Source organism: Anoplopoma fimbria, chromosome 14 (assembly GCF_027596085.1).
Source record: "Anoplopoma fimbria isolate UVic2021 breed Golden Eagle Sablefish chromosome 14, Afim_UVic_2022, whole genome shotgun sequence".
NCBI classification, from domain to species: Eukaryota; Metazoa; Chordata; class Actinopteri; order Perciformes; family Anoplopomatidae; genus Anoplopoma; species Anoplopoma fimbria.
This window is the reverse complement of record NC_072462.1, coordinates 3,250,840-3,274,127: the sequence shown is the minus strand read 5'-3', so window position 1 is coordinate 3,274,127 and position 23,288 is coordinate 3,250,840. Positions and strand designations below refer to the sequence as shown.

The following is a 23,288-nucleotide window of genomic DNA, read 5'->3' as shown; positions in this document are numbered from 1 at the left end:
AGACCTAAAACTCACTTATTAATATCTTATATCGTCCTGCACATACCTCCAGTAAAAAGACTCAATTAAGGGCTGTGGAATACAAAAATTAAAATGCTGCGCAGCCTTTTTTTGCCTTTCTATTGGTTCGGTTTAAACGTATTTCTGCTCAGTTGCAGATAAAGCTCAAGTTAGACTATTATTATTAATATAATACTATTTAAAGAATCGGATTCCAGTGATAGCTGCGTAGAATGATTAAAGTCCAAAAATCAAAATGTATTGAAAAAAAGATAGATGTAATAATTTCCAAAATTCACAACATGTTTTTATCTAACTTAATATATATTTTGCGCCAATACATATTTGTTTGCGTTCAGCCTTTCAAAAACAACCACGGTCAAAAACTGTTACTGCTTTCTGCAAGTTTTATTCACTAAAGAAAATTGATTTAATTAAAAAAAGAACAAATTCAAACCAATGAATCACAAACTAATGATTTTGTTTGAGGATGTTTTTTTGGGTGAAGACGTCGTAAAAAAACAAACAAGACCTGCCTTCATTTGTAGTTTGAATGCTTCCGGTTAAACAAACAATATATAAAGTTTTAATTGGTGAGCTTTAGAGAGGCTGGTAGATTTTTCTAGAATAAGGACAGAGCCTAATTATCTGTCCCCCCAATGCTTCCATCTTTTTATTTTAAGCAACGATATCCTCCTTGTTGTAGCCTTTTATTAACCGGACAGACATGACGGTGCTACTGATCATCTGATCCAATTCTTCATCCCAAAATGTCAAACTTCTCCTTGAGCTTCGTCGCTGCAATTCAGGTCACAACTTCAAATTTCAAAGTATGCTTTAATCGTCTCTCACAATGCATTTCTGTATCTGACAGAGAACATCAAAATAAGACATCATAATCCAGAGAGCAAACTAAATGAAACACCTGATGGAAAGCTTGAAGCAGTGAAATCCTTCAAAACACACATTACAGTTCTCATGGACAATCATTTTTGTTCTTTGAAAAATAATGTGTACTGTATATAACATCATCTCTCTCTAATTATTGTTATAAATGATAGAAAACAACATAAGTGTTGGAGATGAACGAGAGAGGAAATAGAAATGACTAAGTGATGAAGGCTTATCATTACATAACAAGCACTTATACAATCTGGTTCTGCCTCAGTGGACTCAGAGCGAGGCGTTAAGTGACATCTCGTCTAATTGATATCATCTCCCTCCGTCACTGCTGCTCACAGAAAAGGCATTAAATCGTCTCTGTGAACAGACGTCTTTTAGCAAAAATATCTTCTCATGATCAGAGATGGCAGTAAGGAAACATTCAGAGGTGGAGCCACATTTTTAAGTCACTGTAAAAAAGAAAAGAAAATGTCATCTTGTTTTTAGAGATTTTGGAAATCACCCCTGCAACACATAACAGCCCAAACAAACAAAGAAAACAAGCAAATTATGTAAAAAGCAAAGCAAAAATAATACATTTGGTGAGTATTTACAGGAACAGCAGGTACATTAGGTAGTTTTTTACAGTGTATTGCAACAAAAGCAGACCTAAACACTGAGACGGGACACGGTTAAGGCGTTGATTAAGACCTTGGTCATCAGTTAAATTACTTCATATCATTGTGAATACGTTGAACGTGGAAGTGACCAGTTCTGTGTCTTTAAAGTGAACTGAAACAATAACAGAAACCGATAGTGGAATTCACATCTGATCCAACTTCCCCCTGATTCAGTTTCTGTCTTTTAAAAAGCTCAAAGTTAAAACCAGTTTAAGTTCTGTTTAAAAAACAAACAAAACAAAAAGGATAACATGTCCGAGGTCAAATATATATGTTTTTAATATCTAAAATATGTATGGCTTTTCTTTAGAGGAGAGTAGGAACTATTTCAACCAAAACTATTTCTGTTTTTGTAAAGTTGACCAAAGACTAAGGCACCAGTAAAGAGCTCTCTGTGCCTCTGGTTCATATTTTGTAATGTTTTCTGGATGAAAACATCTGGGGACTAGAGCTGGTATTTCATAATAATGACTTTTCACAATTTCACCAAAGCAGCTCAGATAGTTTATGGATATCTGTAGATTTAACCAATTTTCTTTATAAAATAATATCAAAGGTTTCAATATGCTGCAAGTAGTAACGCTTTGGAATACCGTTTAATTTAATAAAAGTGCTCTGAAAAGCTGCATTAACTAAGAGGTAACACTGGTTCAATTCTCAAATATTAAAACCAGATCTTTATAATCTCTTTTCTCAGTCACAGTGGGGTAATAAGTGACATGACAGATGATTCACCATATTTACCACCTCTGCAATGGCCCCATGTGGCCACCAGAGGGCAGACACAACCAGCAGACCTCATGATCTGATGTCTTATTTCTCTTGAATCCAAATAATCTGGAAATCATGTGCAGGACTAGATTTCTCCCCAAAACAGCAGTCGCAGGATTTTGAGAATACAGTAAATCGGTCGAACAATAACCGTGTTGAGATCCGGAGTTGATTGCAGACAGACTCTGAGCTCTGCAGCTGCTTTTATTTATTTATCTATTTTTATTTGTACAAGCTGGATCCAAACACGGAGTCAGGTCACTGTGAGGTCCGACACAGCTACTCGCTACTCCCACACTAGCGTTGCATGGCCTCTACAGGATTTGTGCACCGAACAACAGTCAGTGTAGCTTCACATACTGAGCTTATACTCGCAGGTCGGATTCGTTTTTTTCCTCTCAAACGTCTACAGTTAGTGTCACAAAGCTATGTGTGTAACATCTGGTATTACTTGATGAATGCATCGCAGATAAACAGGTGACACAGTGCAATTCCCTTCCTCAAATTTGTTCGGACAAAGATCTCAACAAAAAGGACGACGACACTGTTTGGTAGCTACATGATCTTTAAATCCAGCAGTCATCCGAACGCAGCTCTTTGTAGATGTCAGCTCTGAAAACCTGTGTGCACGGCTGCTTCTCCCCCTCTGATTGGACCTCGGATAACTCTCTCTAGAGCTCCCAAGATTCTTAAATCTTCCCAGCAAGTTCTCCCCGTGCACAAGTCAAAGTGTCCCTCACACTGTGGACCACATCACAGCTCAGAAGAGCGAATAAATCCAGCTGAGCACCTTCAGAAGTTGGCAATTTGGAAAGTGAGCGCCTCTAGCTTTGGTCTCCATCTCATTCACCACGTTTTTTTTGTTTTTTTTGTTACAGCAACAGACAGACGTAGAGTGAAAAGATTTGTTTGACAAGGATTAAAAACAAAACAGCAAGAGGATGCTGGAAATAAAAAAATGTCTTGATTAGTTAAAGTGCAGGTTTCTGGTTGTGTTACACTGTATGGTACAGATTGTCAGGTGATCCGCGAGGTGCTCACAGCCTCGTAGAGGTGCTAGTAGGAATACTTATCAGGGCCGTGAAGTCCGAGATGGGCCCCTCAAATGACAACCTGTTCTCCGATGGAAGAACACCGACCTCCGACAACAACCACGCAGGAAAAGAGGCTGTGATTTGAGATTTAAAAACGTTGTCTCCGTGTTTTCATCAGTCAGTGATTTCTGCTCCCCGCTCGCCCAGCCTGCTCCGGGGCTCGTTAACGTGTCCGTCAGGGGCGCAGAGCTCCATCCAATCACCGCTGAAGAGACCAATCGTTCCACCGCGGGGCTGCGTTGGCTGTCCCACCCTGCCCGGTGGGTGATGGAGGAGGAGGTGATGAGGAGGAGGAGGAGGAGGAGGAGGAGGTCAAGAAGGAGGAGGAGGACGCAGGCTCTTGCACTTCATCTCGTCCAAGCCCTTCCAGTACTTGTAGTTCTCTGACAGGTGCTCCATGAGACCAGGCAGGCTGGCAAAGGCTGAGAGGGGGTGCACAGAGAAGTTAAGGTGGGTTGAAGAAAAAAACAAAATTTAAATGATACTTCCCATGACCACATGCACATTAAGACATTATAGTTGCTGTAATCTTCCCTTTTCTTATTCTTTGCAAAAAAGTGTTTCAAGTTAAAGTGAAGCTTCAGCAGTCTGAGTTGGACTTCCTTAGTATAAATATTTTCATACTTTGTGCAACTAGCTGGGAAATTTAGATTTTCTGATCATAGATTAGTCTGCATTTTATTTCATTTTTTTATTTAACAATAAACCTGTTCAATTTATGAAGTCTTTGTTTCTAAAATGTAAAAAGAAAAAAGGGGGAAAATGCTCCAATTTAATGTCTTTGACCCCAAAATATTTGTTTTTTTAAAAGGAGAAAGCCAGCAAACCTCCCACTGGAGAAACTGCAACCACATGTTTGCAAAAAAACCAAAAGTATTATTTATGGTTTCCGTTTAATTTTCTTTCTTTCGACTAATCATTACAGCTTTAGAATTTTGTTGATTTGACAAACAGACTTCTGAAGCCCTAAATTAACCTCTGCTGAACTTTTTACACAGAATCTTTGCCCACCGTCTCTTACATTTTAAAAACTTTAAAAACTTAAAAAAAAAACGGGGGCAACTATCCTTTAAGGCTTCAGGAATAAACACAAACAGACAAGCCAGACCTGCCATCAGACACTTCCTGTTTCATTCCACATGAGCTGGTAGGAACGTGTGTGTGTGTGTGTGTGTGTGTGTGTGTGTGTGTGTGTGTGTGGTTAGTTCATGTACAGTGGTTAATGTTGTGTACACACTTCAATGTTTCTCCCACATTAAAGGACTCGTGGGGTGAAAAGGTCTCTCTGCCTCTCTCTCCCCGTGTTGTTTACGTCCTGGTTTCCGGCCCGTTGATGACCCTCGCTGTCTCTCTGGAGCTAACGGTGACCCCGCCGTGACCCCGCCGTGACCCCACCGTGACCCCACAGTGACCCTGGTGAACTGGAAGCGGCTGCTTGTGTTTGCGTGTTTATGTGTAACTACATAATCTGTGCAGTTGCTCTTCCTCTCCCTTAACCCCGAGTGATCGCCAACCCCCCTCCCCTCTACTGTTTCTCTCTCCGTCCCACTGGCGTTCGGAATCTTTCCGTGACATCAGAGCAGCGTTGACAGTAAACATGTTCCCTCTTGGGGGAGACTAAACTAAAAGGGAAGTTCAGTGGGAATGGGGAGCGATAAGCACCGAGGAATCCTTTCCTGTGATTTTCTATCCTGCAGAATGCAGAGATAAATGAAGCCATTATTAGAAGAAGAGAAGGAGGGCAGGAGTGAGGATCTGAAAGTTTGAGCTTCTGTTTTATCCTGGTAATTGTTTTCTATTTGAATAACTAAACAAATCAGAACCGTACCAGGCTAGATCTGTTTCTACTTTAGTCACAATTGAAATAGAAATCCAATTAAAGGAAACTGGAACTTGAGGTCTATTTACTAGCTTTTACTTGAGCTTTTCAACAATCTGAACAAAGTGCATCTGCTGAGTCGGACTGAGATGTGGCTGAAAGCACTCAAAATTAGCTTGCAACTTCAGATTTTGTTTTTCTAACCAAAGTTATAAAAAGGTATAAAGATTGAACATCCATGCTCAATCTCTTAACTTCATTTTGAGAAGAACAAAGAAAAGATGCAAACAATTGTAATTAGAAGTGGACTTAATAGCAGACATCCAACAGACAAACGACCAGATAAAAAGCAGGTGAGGAAAGTTCACCGAGCCAATTATTTAACGTACTTAAGTCCTTTAAAAGTAAACATTTAAGCTTGTAAAGTGTGTGACTCAAACTATGACAATCAGACTTTATAGTAAATATATACAGGGCTGTACATCAGGAACTATCTAGCCTACTTGGAATTGGAAAAATACAGTAAAACACTTGTAGTTCTTACCATCCCAGGCGTCAAACATGTCAGTGATGAAATAGTCCATGAAGGAGATCTGAGATTTGGGCACGCTGCAGGTGTTCCTGTCAAACACCGGCATCACCACGGGCAGCCCTTGTCTCTTCTCCTCATCCGTCTGCAGCCGAAAAAACACACAGAAATCACAACGAAGCACTAAAAACACCTGAATGTGAGAGACCATAAATGAGATGATGAAATTGAACAAATGCTTTGCCTCCATTTACAGATACACTTATGCTCTTATTCTTTCTATTGAATTAATCATCATTAGTGCCGTTCCCACACCTGTGCAAAGTACTCCTCTGAGATGCGTCCGGCCCACTCGATGCAGAGCTCCAGCGGTCTGCAGGGGTTCGCCACATCTGCACACTTGATCAACATCCTCTTGATGAGCAGACGGTTCTCTGGAGAGTTCCTGATGTTGGCCTGACCGTCACAGTCGCTGTTCACGCTCTGCAGGAGACACAAAGGACAAATGTAGAAATGATAGGTTAGCTTATACACATTTATTGACTATATAATATATATATTTTATATTTTATATATATATATATATATATATATATATATATAGATTTTCATGTCACACTTTATTTTACGTCTGTAAGTTTTGTATAATTTCCTTGAAAGTTACCTTAAGAGAACGATGTAATTCTTTTTTTTGACATACTTACTTTTTTATCATTTTTCATGTTTTGTATTTGATGACTTTTTCGACATACAATACTATGATTTTTTTTTTATTTTTCGAAATGCTATACTATGATTTTAAAAATGTTTTTAGGTGCTATACTTTGACTTTTTATGATTTTTTCGTCATACTATTGTACCCAGCATAGTATGTCGAAAAAGTAATACTATAATATGTCATAGTATAGCATGTCTAAAAAGACGCAGTGTAGTATATCATAAAAAAACCCTCAAATAAAGCCATGGTATATGTCATACAAGATAATAAACACAAGATAAACAATATCACCTTATGGGACCTGAGGCGGTCGATACAATACTATGACTTTATTCAGTAACAAACAAAGAGTTCTTTTCATGAAATTTTGAAGAAATGATTAGCAAATAACAGACCTGCCATGTTTAATCTTAAAGATGTAACAAACTGAGAACACTTACACTCGTGCTGGTCTCCTCTATGGCGGCCATTGGCTTGTTGATGCTGTTGACAAACTTGCTGACGTGCTCAAAGTGTCTGGTCATCTCTGTAGCCAGCACCATGTCTATGATTGCCTGTCGCAGTGTTCGAAACTGATTCCTGTCAGCAGTGATGGAGACAGAGAAGATAAAGTAAAGATCTGGATCCGTCTCATGCGAATACAAGGATTATAAAGTCACACTCTGATACTCCATGAACACAAAGCTGCAGCTACCGACCTGTCTGTGTTCTTGAAGATGTTGCTCTTGCTGTCTCGGACCGTGAGCTGGAAGGCGAGGGCGGCGTGGTGGCTCTCCAGCACGGCCGTGTCGTTGTAGAGGATGGCCAGCTCGCTGCCGGCGTTACACAAGAAGGAGTTGGTCCTGCCAGGGTGATCCACGTCGTGAACAGTGGCCGCTATCAGAGCAGCTACCTCATCCAGCTGGTCCAGACTGTTCTGAAGAGAAAGCACAGCAGAGACACAGAGGGACGTCAGTACTGGACTGCATATACATATTCACCGTTATTGTTAATAAATGAAGCTGTATGATGGATTACCATAATATCAGCAGTATTCACACTCTGACATTAAGAAATGGCTTTGTTTTGGACGACAGTGCCAATAAAGTATGTTCAATACAGAACTAGCACATAACCCCTGTCGGGAATATTATTTATTTGAAAGCATCTTGTTCAAAAATGGCATTTAAACATACTGGATTTGTGACAGGAGGCAGACGCCTCTGTTGTACTGTATTCCATATGCCTTGGTATGATTGGAATTTAGCTAAAGTGGCTAATAAAATGTGGACGTACATTTCTTAACCTAATATATCATATTTTATAGATAAATATGAACGCATTCTGCATATTTTTCAGTCCAGCGTCCAAAAGTAGATATTGCAAAGTGCAGTTATTTTTGTTCATTTTGGTGCATTTGTGCCTTGTTAGTGTGATGCTTGGGTTATATAAGCAATGTTTTATTGGCTAAAAGCCATGTATGGCAAGTCAATTTCATTTCTAAAGCCCAAAATCCCAATTTTATAAGGGCTTTATAATCTGTACCCATATGACCCCTGAGTCCTAAGACCCTCGATTCAGATAAGGTAAACTCTGCAAAGAGTCTTTTAACTGGGGACAAAAAAGGAAGTAAACACAGGAGGAGCAACAGGGGAACAATCCCTCTTATGTATAGTTGAGACAGAAATTCTCTTTTTTTTCTATCACTATATCTGTGGTTACAAGTCTCCAAGCTCTCATTATTAAAGATTGTGTTGATTTAATTAATGGAAGCTATAAAAAGCATTAAACATCATTAGGACGTAATAAACACTGCGGGTGGTACCTTGACTCTCTCTTTGCGGAGGAAGTAGGCGGTGGCGTGCAGCACGTCTGCAGCATGGGTGGAGTTGTGGTAGGAGTTGGAGGAGTGGTAGCTGGCCTCCATGAGCTGCAGCCAGGAGCGCAGCGTGGCGTCCGAGCAGTTCAGGAACTCGCACACGCCGAAACTTGCGAAGATCTTCAGCCCGAGGTAAGTCAGCGGCCTGCAGAGGAAACGCACAAAAAGACAACTCAATACTTCTGTGTCCAACTCTTTTTGCTTCATCGTGGTATCTTTGTTATCCCTTCTTTCTGCATTGGCATATTTTTAGCACATTTATAATTATATACACGTTGGATATTTTTCAAAAGCTACATGGCTGCTGGCTGTCAAAACATAAGAATGGCATTGATCTCTCATCACATGAGGGCTAGGCGCTAATTAAATAAGGTAATTGATCTTCTTTCAATGGAATCATATTGTGATGAAATCATATATTGAGTTATTGTGGCACATAATTACGTTGTCTAAATTTACAATAACAAGCACGTATTAACTCAAAAGGAAATCGTGTGAAGATAGCCCTTTTGTATTTAATTCACACTTTACATTAGAACTCAGTTCAATGCGATTAACAAACAGGAAATATGGATATTTTTATTCATTCTCCCTCTATGATTTCACTTAAAACTGATTACGTCCAATTTGCACAAATCTTTTTAATTAAATTAGAAAATACTTATTCGTCAAGTATTTAATTCACACCGGGGTTACATTTCTTTGACTATTTTCTTTTTGACTTACTAGAGAACATGCTATATATTGTGATATAAATCATTATCGACATGAATGACCCATAAAGGGAGTGAAGATTTTGGCCATATCGCCTCCAAGAAAGTGAATAAAAGCATTTCCCCAAATCTTGAACTACTCCTTTAATGCTTGTTCTTCTATTTAAACATTTGAATCATCAACACATTTGGTTTCCTTCATCATTCACATGAAGTCACCTGATAATTCTTTGAGGATTTAAAAGAAGTGTAACAATAAACTGAGAAACCGCTGGAGTGATACCTCAATTAAGTCATATAATCCCTTTTTATGATATTAAGAATGTGTCTTTGTCTTCCTCCACTCTTTCAGTGTCCATTGTCTCCGTACCTCTTGTGTGTCGCCGCCTCCAGCTCCAGGATGTTGAACTCCCAGCACTCCTCATCGTTCAGCATCTCAGCGATGGATGGAGGGACGTCATTCAGAGTGACGGGGATGGCCAGCTGGCTCTGGCTCATATCTAGCAGACGGACAGACGCGTGCACACACAAACACACAAACACACACACACACACACACACACACAAACACACATGCAGTTCAAGGTGATTTGACCATAAAAGGAGCAAACCGAGAGGGAGCTGTTTGGGATTTGACGGATGAAAAATGAAATTCTGTGCCAGTCTTGGCTCTCTGATATCTATATACTTTGTAAATCTGGCTCCTTTGAAACGTCGGTTTAAGATGGTGTGTGATAAGATTGTTTAAAGAATTGTACGAGAGCAGAAGTCGCTGCAGCTCTGAGAGAAAAATCCTGTTTCCAATTTAACGAATTGCAAAGATAATTTCTTGGAAAACAGACTCTTGAAGTAGATCTTCTCTCAGTTAAGTGCTCTTGTGACTTTAATCATCATAATGGGGTTATGTAATGAACTCAGATGGAAGAATTCACACTCTTCAAGAACATTCATCACGACAATAAGCACTAAATGGGTAATATTTATTCATTAGATTCATTCAAGGCAGCAGATTATGTTACATAATCTCTGTGATAATGAGGGCCACAGGTTAAAACACGTCTGTACTCCCACTCTTTTCTTAATGCATGCACATTAAATGTCTTAAATATCGTTTACAATGTAATCTTGTGAAGAAAGGAAAGTCAACATCAGAGCGCTGAAAATGTATTTATACTTTTTGCAGAGAGTTAGATGAGAAGATTATGATCACGATCATATATGTGCGTTAAATATGAATCTGGAGTTGGGAGTTGATTAGCTTAGTTTAGCATAAAGACTGGAAAAGGGGGGAAACAGCTAGCCTAGCTCTCTCAAACATCACATATCATCCTGTAAAACAAAACTTTTTGTGAATGTATTAAACGCACATTATAAACCATGTTTACTTTGGAGAGAGCCAGTCTGGCCGTTTGGCCCTCCTCAGTCTTAATGAAAAACTAGAAATGCGACTAAACCATGCTATGTTTCTATTAACATATTGGGTCTATCAATTGCATGGTGAGTAAAAAGTACTGTGGCTGTGCAGGGGCCTTTAAGAGGTTATTATATTATATTACTACTAATATCATATTGTATTATATCAATATCACCGATAGTTCATTGGTTCTTTAAACTTACTTTTGCAGAAGACATATTCATTCCCAGAGAGTCTCCGCAGCCCGTCCTGGAGAGAAAAACAAAAATAAGAAAATTGATTGTAGGAAGACATTGATTGTTCTTTGATTCATCTAAAGCTTTAAATTATAGCACATCATTTATCCAAAGCTTTAACTCCATTTACTCAATAAATCTCTTTCTGCAAAACACAAATCTCAAGTAATGGGAAAACTGATAGGACTTGTGTTATTCTTTTTATTTATTGTGAAAAAAACAACAATGAGTTAGTCAGTGTCTCAATACTTTTTGACTACTGTATCCTGTCCGTGGCGTCTTTGTTTTTTAATATTTAAATATACAACTTGTTGTAGCAGGATGATGTATATAATACTTCATAGCAGATCAATTCCTAGTTTGTTTCAATCTTTTCATGGGATTAGCAGAAAAATATGTATAATTTGATATTTATATCTGCAGTCAACCAATGGTTCCTAATAATTACAATCACCATCTGCGTGCAGTGACTCACTTCAAAGTCGGTCTTGTTCAACAAAATTCAGAACAAAATAAATAAACAAAGACTCTCTTGGCACATCGAAAAACACAGATTTGATATTGGAAGCCAAAAAAATTCTTGGTTCAACGAGAATGCACGTTCAATATCAGACGCATGAGGTCAGAACATTTTTACAATGTGATTAAAAAAAAAAGAAGTATATTTCAAACTTCTCCTTATAAAGAGTTTGATGCATGTATAGTTATGAATGAACTCAGAAGCCGACACTGAGTATCTACACGTTCTCTTACACTCATGAGCCCCCCGACCAGGTCGTTGGTGTGGGGGTCGTCTTCTTTGGAGGCGAGCTGAGGGGAGTAGAGCTCCGTGGTCCTCAGGATCTCCAAAACCCGATCCAGGGCCTCGGCCACCGTCACCGGACTGCTCTCCTGGGCCGCGTTGATGATGTTTATCACCTGGGGAGGAGGGAAAAAGGAGAAATATCTTTATGCTGCAGAACAGACACCACATACATGCACGAAAACCCCTCTGCAAGATATGTTAGAAAACAGAGAGCTCCTTTCTTTGTGTAATGGAGATGTTCATGTGACGCTGGAGAAAATGTTGTCTACTAAAAAAAGCTGCTTCTCGAACACACAAGAGCATCACAGGACCTGCAGTATGATTACATTTTTATTTAAATGTGACAAACACAGTATGAAATGCCCCGATGCTGCAGAAATAGTGGAGAAAAACAAAATAAGAATTTCCAAAAACATGGTGCTCTTTCACAACAATCCTAAGAAATGTAGCTTCCTGCTATGAATGCAGAAACAAAAAAAATTGTTTTACTGCAAATCATTTTTTTTTTTATTCTCAAAAAATTCATCATCTATTAAATAAAGTTAAATGCTCTTTTGTTTTTTTTGGAACATTTCATGGTCTTCTCAACTTTTTGGACATTTTGAGTTGTGATCTCCTGTTGCTAGGCATTAGAGGTATTTGTTTTTCAACATAGAACAGATAAAAGAAAATAGAACAATAATTAGTAATACAATTAACAGCAAACAAACAGCAAATTCGAAATAATGTAACTAAATAAATAAATATCGATATATAGAAGTTCAAAAAGGAGTAGGCAGAAGTTTAGTTTAGTTTCAGTGAGCATCCTTAACAAATCCATATAAATCCATAAAGGTGTGCAATTAAAAAGTCCTTAATTTGACTTTAATAGAGAAAAAAACATGCATAATGTATGTGTATTGTTTTATTTAGTAAATTAACTAAGAAAATACAAATACTACATCCCAAGGTTTTTTGTTTTTATGACTGAATGCTGAAGGCAGCGTACCTTTGTGATGGGAGCCTCGATGGTCATGGAGTGAATCCTGGCGACGGAGGAATATCTTCTATTCTGTAAACTTGGAGCTGCAATTAAAAAATAAATAAAAAATGATTTAATGAATCATGATGGTGTGACTCATTGATCATCAGCCCCTATAGTCTATTAAGCCTTTTATAATTAACATCATTAAGACTGTAATACACAGAAATAGATCAAAGGGCCTTCAATTGTTTGCCCTCGTCAAAAGATGTTTAGAAAATGTACAAAAGAGGAAGTACGTCGAGCAATTGTAATACAAAGGTAATGAAGGACGAGAAGACAAAGAAGGGGAAGCGGTTTGCACTCAGCGGAGAGAGATTCCTGAAAATAGCAGCAGCTGTGTCAAAGTGAGATGATGTCATCAGCCCACGACTTCTCTCTTTAGGTTCTCTTTAGTTCAAGAGCCGACCGCGACGCTGTCTGACTCATCTCCCCTCTCTCTTCCTTTGTGCTCACACTTTTTAATTCTCTATCTTATTATTATTATCATCTCAGCCAGGAGACAATGAGATCGATCGTGTGTGTGTGTGTGTGTGTGTGTGTGTGTGTGTGTGTGTGTGTGTGTGTGTGTGTGTGTGTGTGTGTGTGTGTGTGTGCATCTCTGTGTCTGTCTACGGCTAATCTCTCACGCTGCTGCAACAAACTGCATTATATTTTTGGGTGCTTATTCATGGCTGCATGCTCAAGGACCTCTCCTGTTTGCAGTGACTCACACTTTTTCATAACATCTTTTATTGCCTGATTGATACTTCCATTGATTGACTGCTTACTCCTCACTCACTTCATGCTGCTGCACCACGGCCAGAGAAAACAGTTTGCTCAGTAGACTTGAAGCCTAAAGAAACACTTCCATTTACTGTTGTGTGAGACGTGCGAGTGAAAAACATGTCTGATAAACTTGTTGTCTAGACGGGGGTTTAGCGAATTGTATGTTGTATTTACAGCTGTGGTCGTCACAGACACCCTTAGTGGAGATCTGCACTCTAATCAGTGCATCTTTCTAGGTACAGATTGATTTTTTGCATAATCTCTTCGACAGAGTGGCACAAACTGGAGCTACAATCATTCGACGCCACTTGCTTTACATGCACACTACAATACAAACATGAGTCTCTGTTTTTTTTTTGTTCGCAGTCTTTTCGGTGAGTTTCGCAGTAGTTATACACAAACAAACTAGCAACATTTTTGCAGAAATTGCATGGCCAAAAGATAAAAGTCCACACCTCTGGTTGGAAGGAGAAACACATCTAGACTTGGATATCAACATGTTTTTGCATATGCACACATACTGCAATGCACGGCAGCATGTATTTAGGAGCATTAGTGTAATATTAATTGTCATAAGCCATGTAATAAACCTTGTCTTTTACAGAATACGGTGAAAAAACTGAATATTTAGTGCATGTAAACGTAGTCAAAGAAGTTCAAATAAAAGATAATGCATTTTAAACGGTCTTACCGTCACTACTGCGAGAGCTGAGCGATCTGGCATCGATTGAGTCTTTCCTCCGGTCCCGGTGACGTAGAGAATGGCACTCTGTAGAGAGGTAGAGGGAAGGAATGGACATTAAATGAACAGCATGTTTAGACTGTTGCAGTCTAAACATGCTATATATATATATATATAGGTCATTATCAGTGCTCTGATCACTTCATCATGCCCCAGTTTGTGCCTCATGTAAATTCAAACCAAAGGGCTACTATAGGAATACATTATTCTGAAAAATAAAACATTTTGTAAGGTTCCAAAAAGCTATTTTTATAGTCCTTAAAGACTTTTCTTTACTATCTTGATGATAAAATATTCTGTCTGCTACTTGATAAAATAGATTTTTATTTAGTTCTTTAAAAAGTTGCAACTCTTGTCTAGGTAGCCAGAAATGAAATAAGTCCTTGCTCATTATGTACATCCAACCAGTAATGGACATGCATGATTACGCCCTTCTCATTATACCGGTATATGCATAAGGACAATTAGAAATATGGAAAACATGGAATAGATAAATAATTAAAAATGTGCCCAGATCCCCACAAAAACTGACAAAAAGGAAAATGAAAGGACTCAAAAAGGAAAATGAATAATACAATGTTTCCTTTTCAACCAACATATTTAAGGAAAAATATAAATATTTAAATGTATTTATTTTTAATATCAACTAACAATATTATTAGCTGATGTATGCAGTTATATTTTCACTTTTCTAGTTTAGTCCCATAATAAACTTTGGGTTTCAGATGTAATGGCAGCACACAGGCGCCTCATCTAAGTAATACTATTCTATAATTATCTACCTGTCTAATAAAGAGTCTCTGTCAACATTAAAAAAAGTGTGTGGTGGTGAGTTACCTGACTGAGAATGTTCCCCGCTGCATCGCTCCTCCTTGTTGAACTTGTGAACCTGAAGGATACAGAGAGAGAGAGAGAGAGAGAGAGAGAGAGAGAGAGAGAGAGAGAGAGAGAGAGAGAGAGAGACGGTTAGAGTTGAGAGTTTGGACGACAACCAAGAGTCATGGCCGGTTCACCGACGCTGTGAGGAACATAATCTGATAGTCTGATTTCCTGTTCCTTGAAAGCAGCACACTGGCAGGATTTCTTCTGTTGATTAAACCTTTAATGTGAGACAGCGTTGATATTTCTCTTGACTTTGAAGATATCTTTCCGTCTCATATCAACAACTTTTTACACTTTTTAATTCAGGCGGAAAAAGGCAAACGATAAATTGAAGTGTTTGCAGATAATCAGTCACGTTAACACTGACTTTACTTTGTAAACACGCGGTCCAAGCGTTTTGTAATTTATTCTACATATTCATCCACTTATTTATTTTATCTTTCAGCTTCACATTTCTACCCCATACCATCACATTTAGATTGTGCCTCCATTCTTATGTGTTATGTTACCCCCATAACTAGTTGTAAGCCTATGTATCATTGTATGAGTGACAGTTCTGTAATATGTTAAATGTATTTCCTATTTTATATTTTATTAATTTTATATATATATATATATATATATATATATATAAAAATAAAATAAAAAATGAATATATATATATATACACATATATAATTTTTTTTATAAAGAAATATATAAATAAAATTATATAATTTTTTTTTTTACCCAAAACATGTTACCACTGTTCCTCATTAATCCTTTTATCATATATGTATATATATAAACTATAAACTCAAGATTCAAGAAAATAATTCTTAATTTTTTACAATTAAATAAAATGTAAAAAAAATACAACTGTGAACTTTACAGCATATTTCCCTCATGTTTGCAATAATGCATTTTCATGCAGGTGTCAACTGTTCCAGTACATCCTGTTATCCACGCTGAGGTTATGTAGGTATGGATAAGTAAAGCCGGTTTAATCCGGTTACAGAAGATTGTCCTCACCCGATGACTCACTGCACCTTTACAGGTTGCTGACGGTGCACCCTGCACATTTATGTAACGTGAATGTGCACATATGAACTATTCTTTTTTTTATAAACAATAATCAATGGTACAGAGAAAGGGGGTCTCTGATATTTTAGTTAATTGCATATCATTTTTTTTACTTTTGCACAGTTGCTCATTTTCTCTTTTGACCCCATCCCCCCTTCTCTACATTAAGTCTCTTGCTCTCCAGTGCGTCCCATTCTGAGTAAATAGGATTAAGACAGTATAAACACTTCTAATGACATACAAGGTTGCCAGACTTTATTGCTTGCTACGTCTTAATGGGCTTCTTGGGCTGCGAAGCACAAACAGATATCTGAAAAAACGACATATTTTGAATTAACTTGACTGAAGACGGGAAATAGTTGAGATTATGATGGCCCTTTAATCGAGAGGGAAAGAGAAACAAAAGTGGCCGTAAACCTGCTGTAAATCTGCAGTGCTTAAAACAAATACTGCTAACTAAACAACACTATGAAATGGAAAACCGCGGTCCTCAGCCAAAACGTCTGGGTGGGAATAGATGAGGAATAATGTGTGGTTTTAAGTTCTCTGGGGCAAATGTATCAGATCAGGGCTATCCTGAGAGGACCTCTGTGGCCTTGGGTTGTCAAAACGGATAATAGATTCTTAGTGAAGTAACATGACTCACAGATGATTCACTTTAAAATGTCACTTTTGTTCCCACCGTTTGAGGCTGCATGATTCAGGTCGTTAGGGGATGACTTTCTTTTAGTTTTTTCGAGAATGGGATCAGCCGCTGCCATGTCGAAGGATTCCCAAATCCCAAAGCAGAAATGAATGCCATTTGGGCTTTTCTGCAGGCGGACGCCAACGGCTGACTCACCTAATGTCCACACGATGAAAGAGAGCAACGAGCCAAAGCTGGTCTCTGTGCAGCTTTGCCCCGTGGGGGGGGGTATAAATAGCCCTGGCGCCTGGCTGCTGGCCCTCTCGGGGGCCTTAGTGGGGAATCCTTGGTGCTTAGCCGTAGCTTAGCGTAGTATGACGCTATTGGCCCCAGAACCCAGCGGAGAGCGGCGGCACACCTGCTTCAGAGGTGCATCGTCGCCTGTGTGGCTGCATAACCCGGTGAGGTATTTAAATCTGACACTCAGCAGACCAAACAGCTCATCTGAAGTATTTGTGTAACGCTAACTGTCAGCAGAGTTTTGTTTCCTCCAGCAGGAGCTTGAGTGGGCCAAGCTGTGCTGTAACATCAGGACTGATGATGGACATTTGTTTAAGTTCCACAACAGAAAAAAAGAAATCCTCTATGTAATTTTCAAAATTGGGTTTAGAAGAAACATGCTTTTGTAAATTTAATTTTGTAGCAGCAGCTGCTAGTGTGCTTCTAAACTAAGGATTTATCATTAGAGCCTGCAAATCAGCGTTTTGGTTTAGGATTTCAAAAGTGTTGCAGAAGGTATTTATGCTGGAATAGTTCATGCAAAGAAAAGTGGTCCAGCTTTAAATGTCTGCCGAAGAGACCTGAATGTGATGACTGAAATCATCACTTAGTAGATCAATTAATTAGGGTTGTGCATAAGAAAGAATTGTGCACTCGTATTGATTTTGGTTTTTGTTTGTGTCAATATATTGTGATTTAAAAAAATATCTAATTTAAGGAAAACTGTAATAGTCTAAAAAAACATATAATTTACCACATGCGTAAAATCTGAGTGAAAAAAAACTTTTTTTTGCAATTGCATAAACAACAGTTGAATAAGCATTTGCATAAATCACAGTCCCTGTTACATCCAATTACTTTGTGAGGGCTTAAAGACTAAGAGGACACATCTTTCTGCAAATTGAATAATGTATTAATAATGGAATAATTGCATATAAACTATTAATTCAAAATCGATAGAGTTTTGGGAATCAATACGATATTAAAATAACAATATCGCGTTTCTCAATATTTTCATGCACCCCCTACATTACATCATAACCAAAAAGGAAAAGGTCTCTTATCTGTGTCTTACATTAGATCGTCACATGACTCACCTGATTATTGTTGTCTATGTGAGGTCTCTTGATGGCCACGAAATGTCGGATCTTCCTGTTGGGAGTCGAGATAAGAGTCCGTCAGTGATTCTGTTTTCTTGGAAATGCAGAGTGAGCACTTTGTGTGGATTAATCTTAGCTTACCCTCCTTGGCCGATCACAGGTGTTATCTTCACGTGCTGCTGCATGCTGTCGCCGGACTTCTTCCTGGCGTAGTAAATGCCCTGCCACTCCTTCAGAGACAGCAGAGCGGTCAGGCAGTGATACGTCGTTGTCTCTTTTAACAGATGAGTGGATGGAAGGATGTGTTAGACTCACCTTTCCTTTTTTAATACAGGTGTTGATGGTGTCCAGCAGGTCCGCTCTGTTCTTGTCGCTCTTGGGGAGTTCGGTCAGTTCCTTCCCGATCAACTCCCCCTTGTGGTAGCCCATCATCCGCTCGAACGCTGGGTTCACGTACTGGGACCAAACCAGGAAGACGTAGAGTTAAAGTTTAGTAATATTTGATGGTTTTACTATTGATGAGAAATTCTATGAAAAGACCAAACCAACAGTGAATGTATCCAACCAACCATAGAGCTCCTGTTTATTTAACTGATCCCATATACATCATCCTGGTGCTTTAAAGGAAGGTTCCCTTATTTATTTATTTTTCTCTTTATTTTTTTTATATTATTGTATAACAACTCAGTGGTGTTCCTTCTGTATTAAAACCTAAACATTCTAATTTTGGTCAAAGTATGTTTTACCTTCAAAATGCTATTTTTCCAAGACTTTTTCTTCAAAGCCTCCAGACTCCATTGACAAAATAAGTAATTTTACTTCGCAGAAGAGGGAGTATACAAACAACCTTACTTCAAAAAATCCAAACTCACCCTTTCAGTTTTATCCAAACTTTGACTCAGCTAATGCTAAAATTCACATCATTCATAACCTTATTGCTCACTTTGGTAACATCACGTCAATATAGTCCCAAGAAACGCACAATTTACAACTGTTTGAGGAATGTTTGCTGATAAAATCTGTTTTAGATTACATTTTTTTAAATGAACATCCTCCAAGAAGCTTTGGAAGTTTTAAAGTTTTTGTTGTTGGTTTTGATCTTTTCATGGGATTTCTTTACAACAACAAAAATATAGAATTTCACCTGCCTCATCCTCTAAGAGATCTTTCCATGTACCTCTTGTGTGTGCATGTTTGTGCTTTACCTGTATGATGTGGTCCTCACTGGTGATCTCCACGGCCTCTTGGCAGTGCTCCAGAGCCGTGAAGACGGAGTTACAAGCCCTGTGGATCAATAAAGCCGAAGCATCTCAGGATTAGTCACTCCATTACAAACACCCCCACCTTGTCTGTGTGTCTGTGCATGCATGCATATGACCATTAATGTGTCTCTAGGTTTTTTTCGTCTGCCGTACCTGAGTTTGAACTGGCAGCGCACCTCTCCATGCTCGATCTGTATGAGCTCATTGTAGCAGGCCGACACACTGCTGTTCTCCACAAACCTCTGGAGGAAGAACGAGGTTAAGCGGTGTTTGAAGGAGAAAGAGAGACAGGGGAGAGGAAAAAAATCCAAAGAGTCAGGATTTACTCAGTAGAGACTTGTTTGTGCAACCTCCTATACGTCATATTCACACCATCAAACACTGACAATAAGTGCCTCCTACGTTTTAGCGTCTGAAGTGTCTTAGAGGCTCAATGAAAAGCATCAACCAGAAACCAGGATATCACATTCAGTCTGCTGTAAACACACATGAGGAGTGAAAGGTGAGTGGTGAGACGTACTCTGTTAAATCCTGCACAGAGGAGAGGAAGAACAGATGGCTCGTCCTGGTCAGCAGGTCTGTACAACGACAGAAAAAGGAATCATGAGCAGCTGCAACCAGAATCATTTTTCAGAAACATTGAGCGAAAAAAAACTGCAAATAAAGGCCTGAGCTTTTATTTGTTTGGATCAACCAGCGTATATTTTAGGCAGGGTTTTAAATTATTTTGCAAAAATCCTGCTCAGCAAAGATGGGGAATACTATAGAATTGTTTATTTGAAACAGTTTGAATATTACTTTTAAATAACATATACATTTGTGGACCCTTACGTACTAAAAGGAATATAAATCTTCAAGGAATAGACACATATTCTGACTTTTGAAAAGGCAGGAAGTGTGCATTTTTGGCCCACAATAGAACAATTTTGGCTATCTCACAGAACAGATTTACATTAAAAACCTTTCCATAAAGGGAAGGCTGCAACTTTTATTGTGAAATTATAGGAAGTGTTGAGTTCCGTTCATAGATCAAGGAAATGTGAAAACACCAAGACAACCAGGACATAAGGAGGAGGTTTTTGAGTTTGCATTCACTCATTCAGGTAAGTAAAGACTTTATTGTAGTTTTTGTGTGTTGGACTATACTATATAGTACACAGTACATAGTACTATAATAATGTTTTGTTGCTTTAAGGCAAAGTTTTCAGGGACTTTAAGGGGAAACTGCACAAAACACCTACAACCTAAAGTCTTCAAAAGGTAAAAATCAAACTTACTTTTGTGGCACGACAGCGAGAATAACTGTGTTTTCTGACGGCTTCGTTGCACGGATCAACCTGGAATTAAAACAAATGCGGATTAAAAGTCAATAAGGGTTAATTTCATGCACACTTTTAACTCTGGATGAACTTTGGATGGGTTTGTACAGCACCAAACAATAACTACAGCCCCAAAGTCTGCAGAAATAAACACAGAAGGAAGTCTCAGCTAAAGATAATGAGGATAAAACACCAGCAAAATGCAAGGATGTTTAGACATGAATAAAAGATCCTTACAGACCTTGCAGTGACATCCAGAGGTTATTCACACAGCGTTAACACAACCATGAGACACACATTTAACACTTTGTTCAGTGGAAACCCATTTAAATGCTCTAAACACAAGTCCTTTGTTCATAGAGGTCAAAAAGTAGAAGCAAATTATCCAGCTTTTACGAAGTTATTTGCAATAATCAAAGATTGGTTTGATTCAAATGTCACTTCATTTTCTATAGGGAGTCAGTGAGAAGAGGAGGACATATTTTAAGTTTTCAAGTGTAAATACACTTCCTCCTGCATAAATGTAAAAAATGCCCATAACAGGGGACAAACTCAGTGCTGCCAGAATGAACTCAACTAACACCTGGCAAGAACAAAGAAGGAATGAGGTTATTCTGCAATCAAAAGGAGTTTCTGAAAAGAGGCCAGGAGCTTTTTCTGAGGAAAAAATGGACAGAAAGAAAGAAAGAAAGAAAGAAAGAAAGAAAGAAAGAAAGAAAGAAAGGAGGAAATAAAGGAAGAAAGACAGAAAGAAAGAAGGAAGGAAAGAAAGACAGAAGGAAATAAAGAAATAAAGGAAGACTGAAAGAAAGAAAGAAAGAAAGAAAGAAAGAAAGAAAGAAAGAAAGAAAGAAAGAAAGAAAAAAAGACAGACTCCTACATGTTTACTACTCTTGACTCTTCTGGGCCACCGTCCAGCTTTCATGTAAACTAACAAACTGCCTGGAGAGTCGCTCTACGTCAGCAAACACTTGTTTTGTGACATCCAGCGTCCACGGCTTCTTCTTTCCAGAGCAGAACAATGAACTGATCAACAGTCAGAGCTCCAGATATCAGACTACAGAGGATTAAAGAGTGTAGTTTCAGTTTGATAGATTCCTCCAGTGAACACCAGATGGTGCAAACAAACCCTCCACTACAGCTGTTCACAGTTCAGCTGCATTTAACTCTGGATATTCTTGTTTATTAATAGTTTTAGCTAAAAAAATAATTTAGATTTAGATTTACAGGAAGGATTGCATGCTCTTTTTTTACAAGAATTATCTGAACCTTTTGGCCTTTTGGCCTCTTTGTTTAATGTCAAACATGTGTGTTGAAAGCAGCAACAGAGAAGAAGTCTGTGCCAGTTCTTCAAGGAATCACAGGGCAATGTGATGATTAAACAAAGATACAGATTCATCTTTTCCACTGGGAGCACTGGTGCTCCTTACTGAGAATTTCAGAAGCTCCTGAACATTTAAAAAATAAAAATCTGTATTACTGATAAATGCTTTGTGATAAATAGAGCATTTACAGAAATAACAATATGCTGTGTAACTTTAAAGGAAAAGTCACAATGTGAATTGGTTCTTTAAGAGAAAAGATCATTATGTGAAATTGGTTTTTTTTACATTGTCACCAAATAAATGTAATATTTTTCTGTCGAGTCTTATGAGCTACTGGTGAGGGCTGTCCAGATGTATTATGCAATTACAAATATCCAAACCGAGAACAAGAATTGTTTTGGGATTGCTTGTTAGAGCCTTAGTGTCCTTCAAAAATAGTGCCAAAATACGACTAAATGGTCTCAGTCTGGAGTTTTAGGTAATATATTTATTGGCGGTCTTTCTGAGAGTTACATGAGATGATTGAAGCCGCTCTCATGTCTGCATGTTAAATATGAAGCTACAACTGGTTAGCTTAGCTCAGCATTAAGAGTGAAAACAGGGGCAAAACATACATTATATATCAGAAAAGGACTTAATCACTGTGACATCACCCTTTGGTTTATGGACTGACGTTTTGTAGCCTGGAGTTGGTCATTTTGGCGGACACCATCAGATCTAACACCACCGTAGTAGCGACCTGTCAATCAGTGTGTAGCCCCGCCCTAAAGCATACCCTGCTTTATGGTCTGTTTGACTCTAAATGGAGCATCATTTACTAAATGAACATCATGCTGTATTGAAGAAGACTTGAAACTAGAGATTGAGACCATAAACTCATGTTTACAATGTTTACTGAGGGAATAAATCAAGAGAGAAGTAGAGTCATTTTCTCATAGACTTCTATACAACCAGAGGAGTCGCCCCCTGATGGACAGTAGAGAGAATGCAGCTTTAAGGCACTTTCTTAATTGGCTTCAATTCTCTGAACTTGAGGTTGCTGCCTGGGGCTAACTGCTACCCTGGCTCTGCCCAATGGTATAAAAATCCACAGATGAAGTAAGAAGCAACGCTCACCGGCACACAGCTTCGGGCTCAAAGTAGCGCGAGTGGCGTGCGTCGATGACTATAATCTCGTGGTGCTTCTCCAGGAAACACTCGACGGCGGACTCAGGTGTGCGTGCGATGTTACACCTGAAGCCGGCGCGGTCGCAGGCCCACCAGAAGGCATCGCTCTGGCTGTCCTCTTTGGCGAACACCAGCAGGACCTGAGGAGGGAGAAAAAGGAAAAGAATGGAATGGACGCCCAGGTGGGACGGTGCTGTTACTACGGTGATAATTATAG

At 38.7% G+C, this 23,288-nt stretch overlaps 1 protein-coding gene across 7 annotated transcripts in view; it reads right to left on the bottom strand.

Annotated features, from left to right (window-relative positions):
• Positions 1 to 3,739: 3,739 nt before the first annotated feature.
• pde8b (phosphodiesterase 8B) overlaps positions 3,740 to 23,288 on the bottom strand; it is a 38,799-nt gene continuing 19,250 nt past the window's right edge. For 3 of the 7 annotated variants that reach the window (XM_054611871.1, XM_054611870.1, XM_054611872.1), the window contains 20 exons: positions 23,021 to 23,211; positions 20,538 to 20,597; positions 19,781 to 19,838; positions 19,414 to 19,502; positions 19,204 to 19,282; positions 18,314 to 18,454; positions 18,140 to 18,228; positions 17,996 to 18,050; positions 14,888 to 14,939; positions 14,000 to 14,077; positions 12,508 to 12,584; positions 11,468 to 11,632; positions 10,682 to 10,727; positions 9,435 to 9,564; positions 8,298 to 8,496; positions 7,192 to 7,409; positions 6,934 to 7,072; positions 6,091 to 6,258; positions 5,791 to 5,920; positions 3,740 to 3,849 (listed from right to left, as the gene is read on the bottom strand). In XM_054611871.1, the coding sequence (XP_054467846.1) occupies positions 3,740 to 3,849; positions 5,791 to 5,920; positions 6,091 to 6,258; positions 6,934 to 7,072; positions 7,192 to 7,409; positions 8,298 to 8,496; positions 9,435 to 9,564; positions 10,682 to 10,727; positions 11,468 to 11,632; positions 12,508 to 12,584; positions 14,000 to 14,077; positions 14,888 to 14,939; positions 17,996 to 18,050; positions 18,140 to 18,228; positions 18,314 to 18,454; positions 19,204 to 19,282; positions 19,414 to 19,502; positions 19,781 to 19,838; positions 20,538 to 20,597; positions 23,021 to 23,211 (2,274 nt within the window). The remainder of the gene's footprint in view (positions 3,850 to 5,790; positions 5,921 to 6,090; positions 6,259 to 6,933; positions 7,073 to 7,191; positions 7,410 to 8,297; positions 8,497 to 9,434; positions 9,565 to 10,681; positions 10,728 to 11,467; positions 11,633 to 12,507; positions 12,585 to 13,999; positions 14,078 to 14,887; positions 14,940 to 17,995; positions 18,051 to 18,139; positions 18,229 to 18,313; positions 18,455 to 19,203; positions 19,283 to 19,413; positions 19,503 to 19,780; positions 19,839 to 20,537; positions 20,598 to 23,020; positions 23,212 to 23,288) is intronic. The other 4 variants (XM_054611876.1, XM_054611875.1, XM_054611874.1 and 1 more) reach the window with 3 other exon arrangements.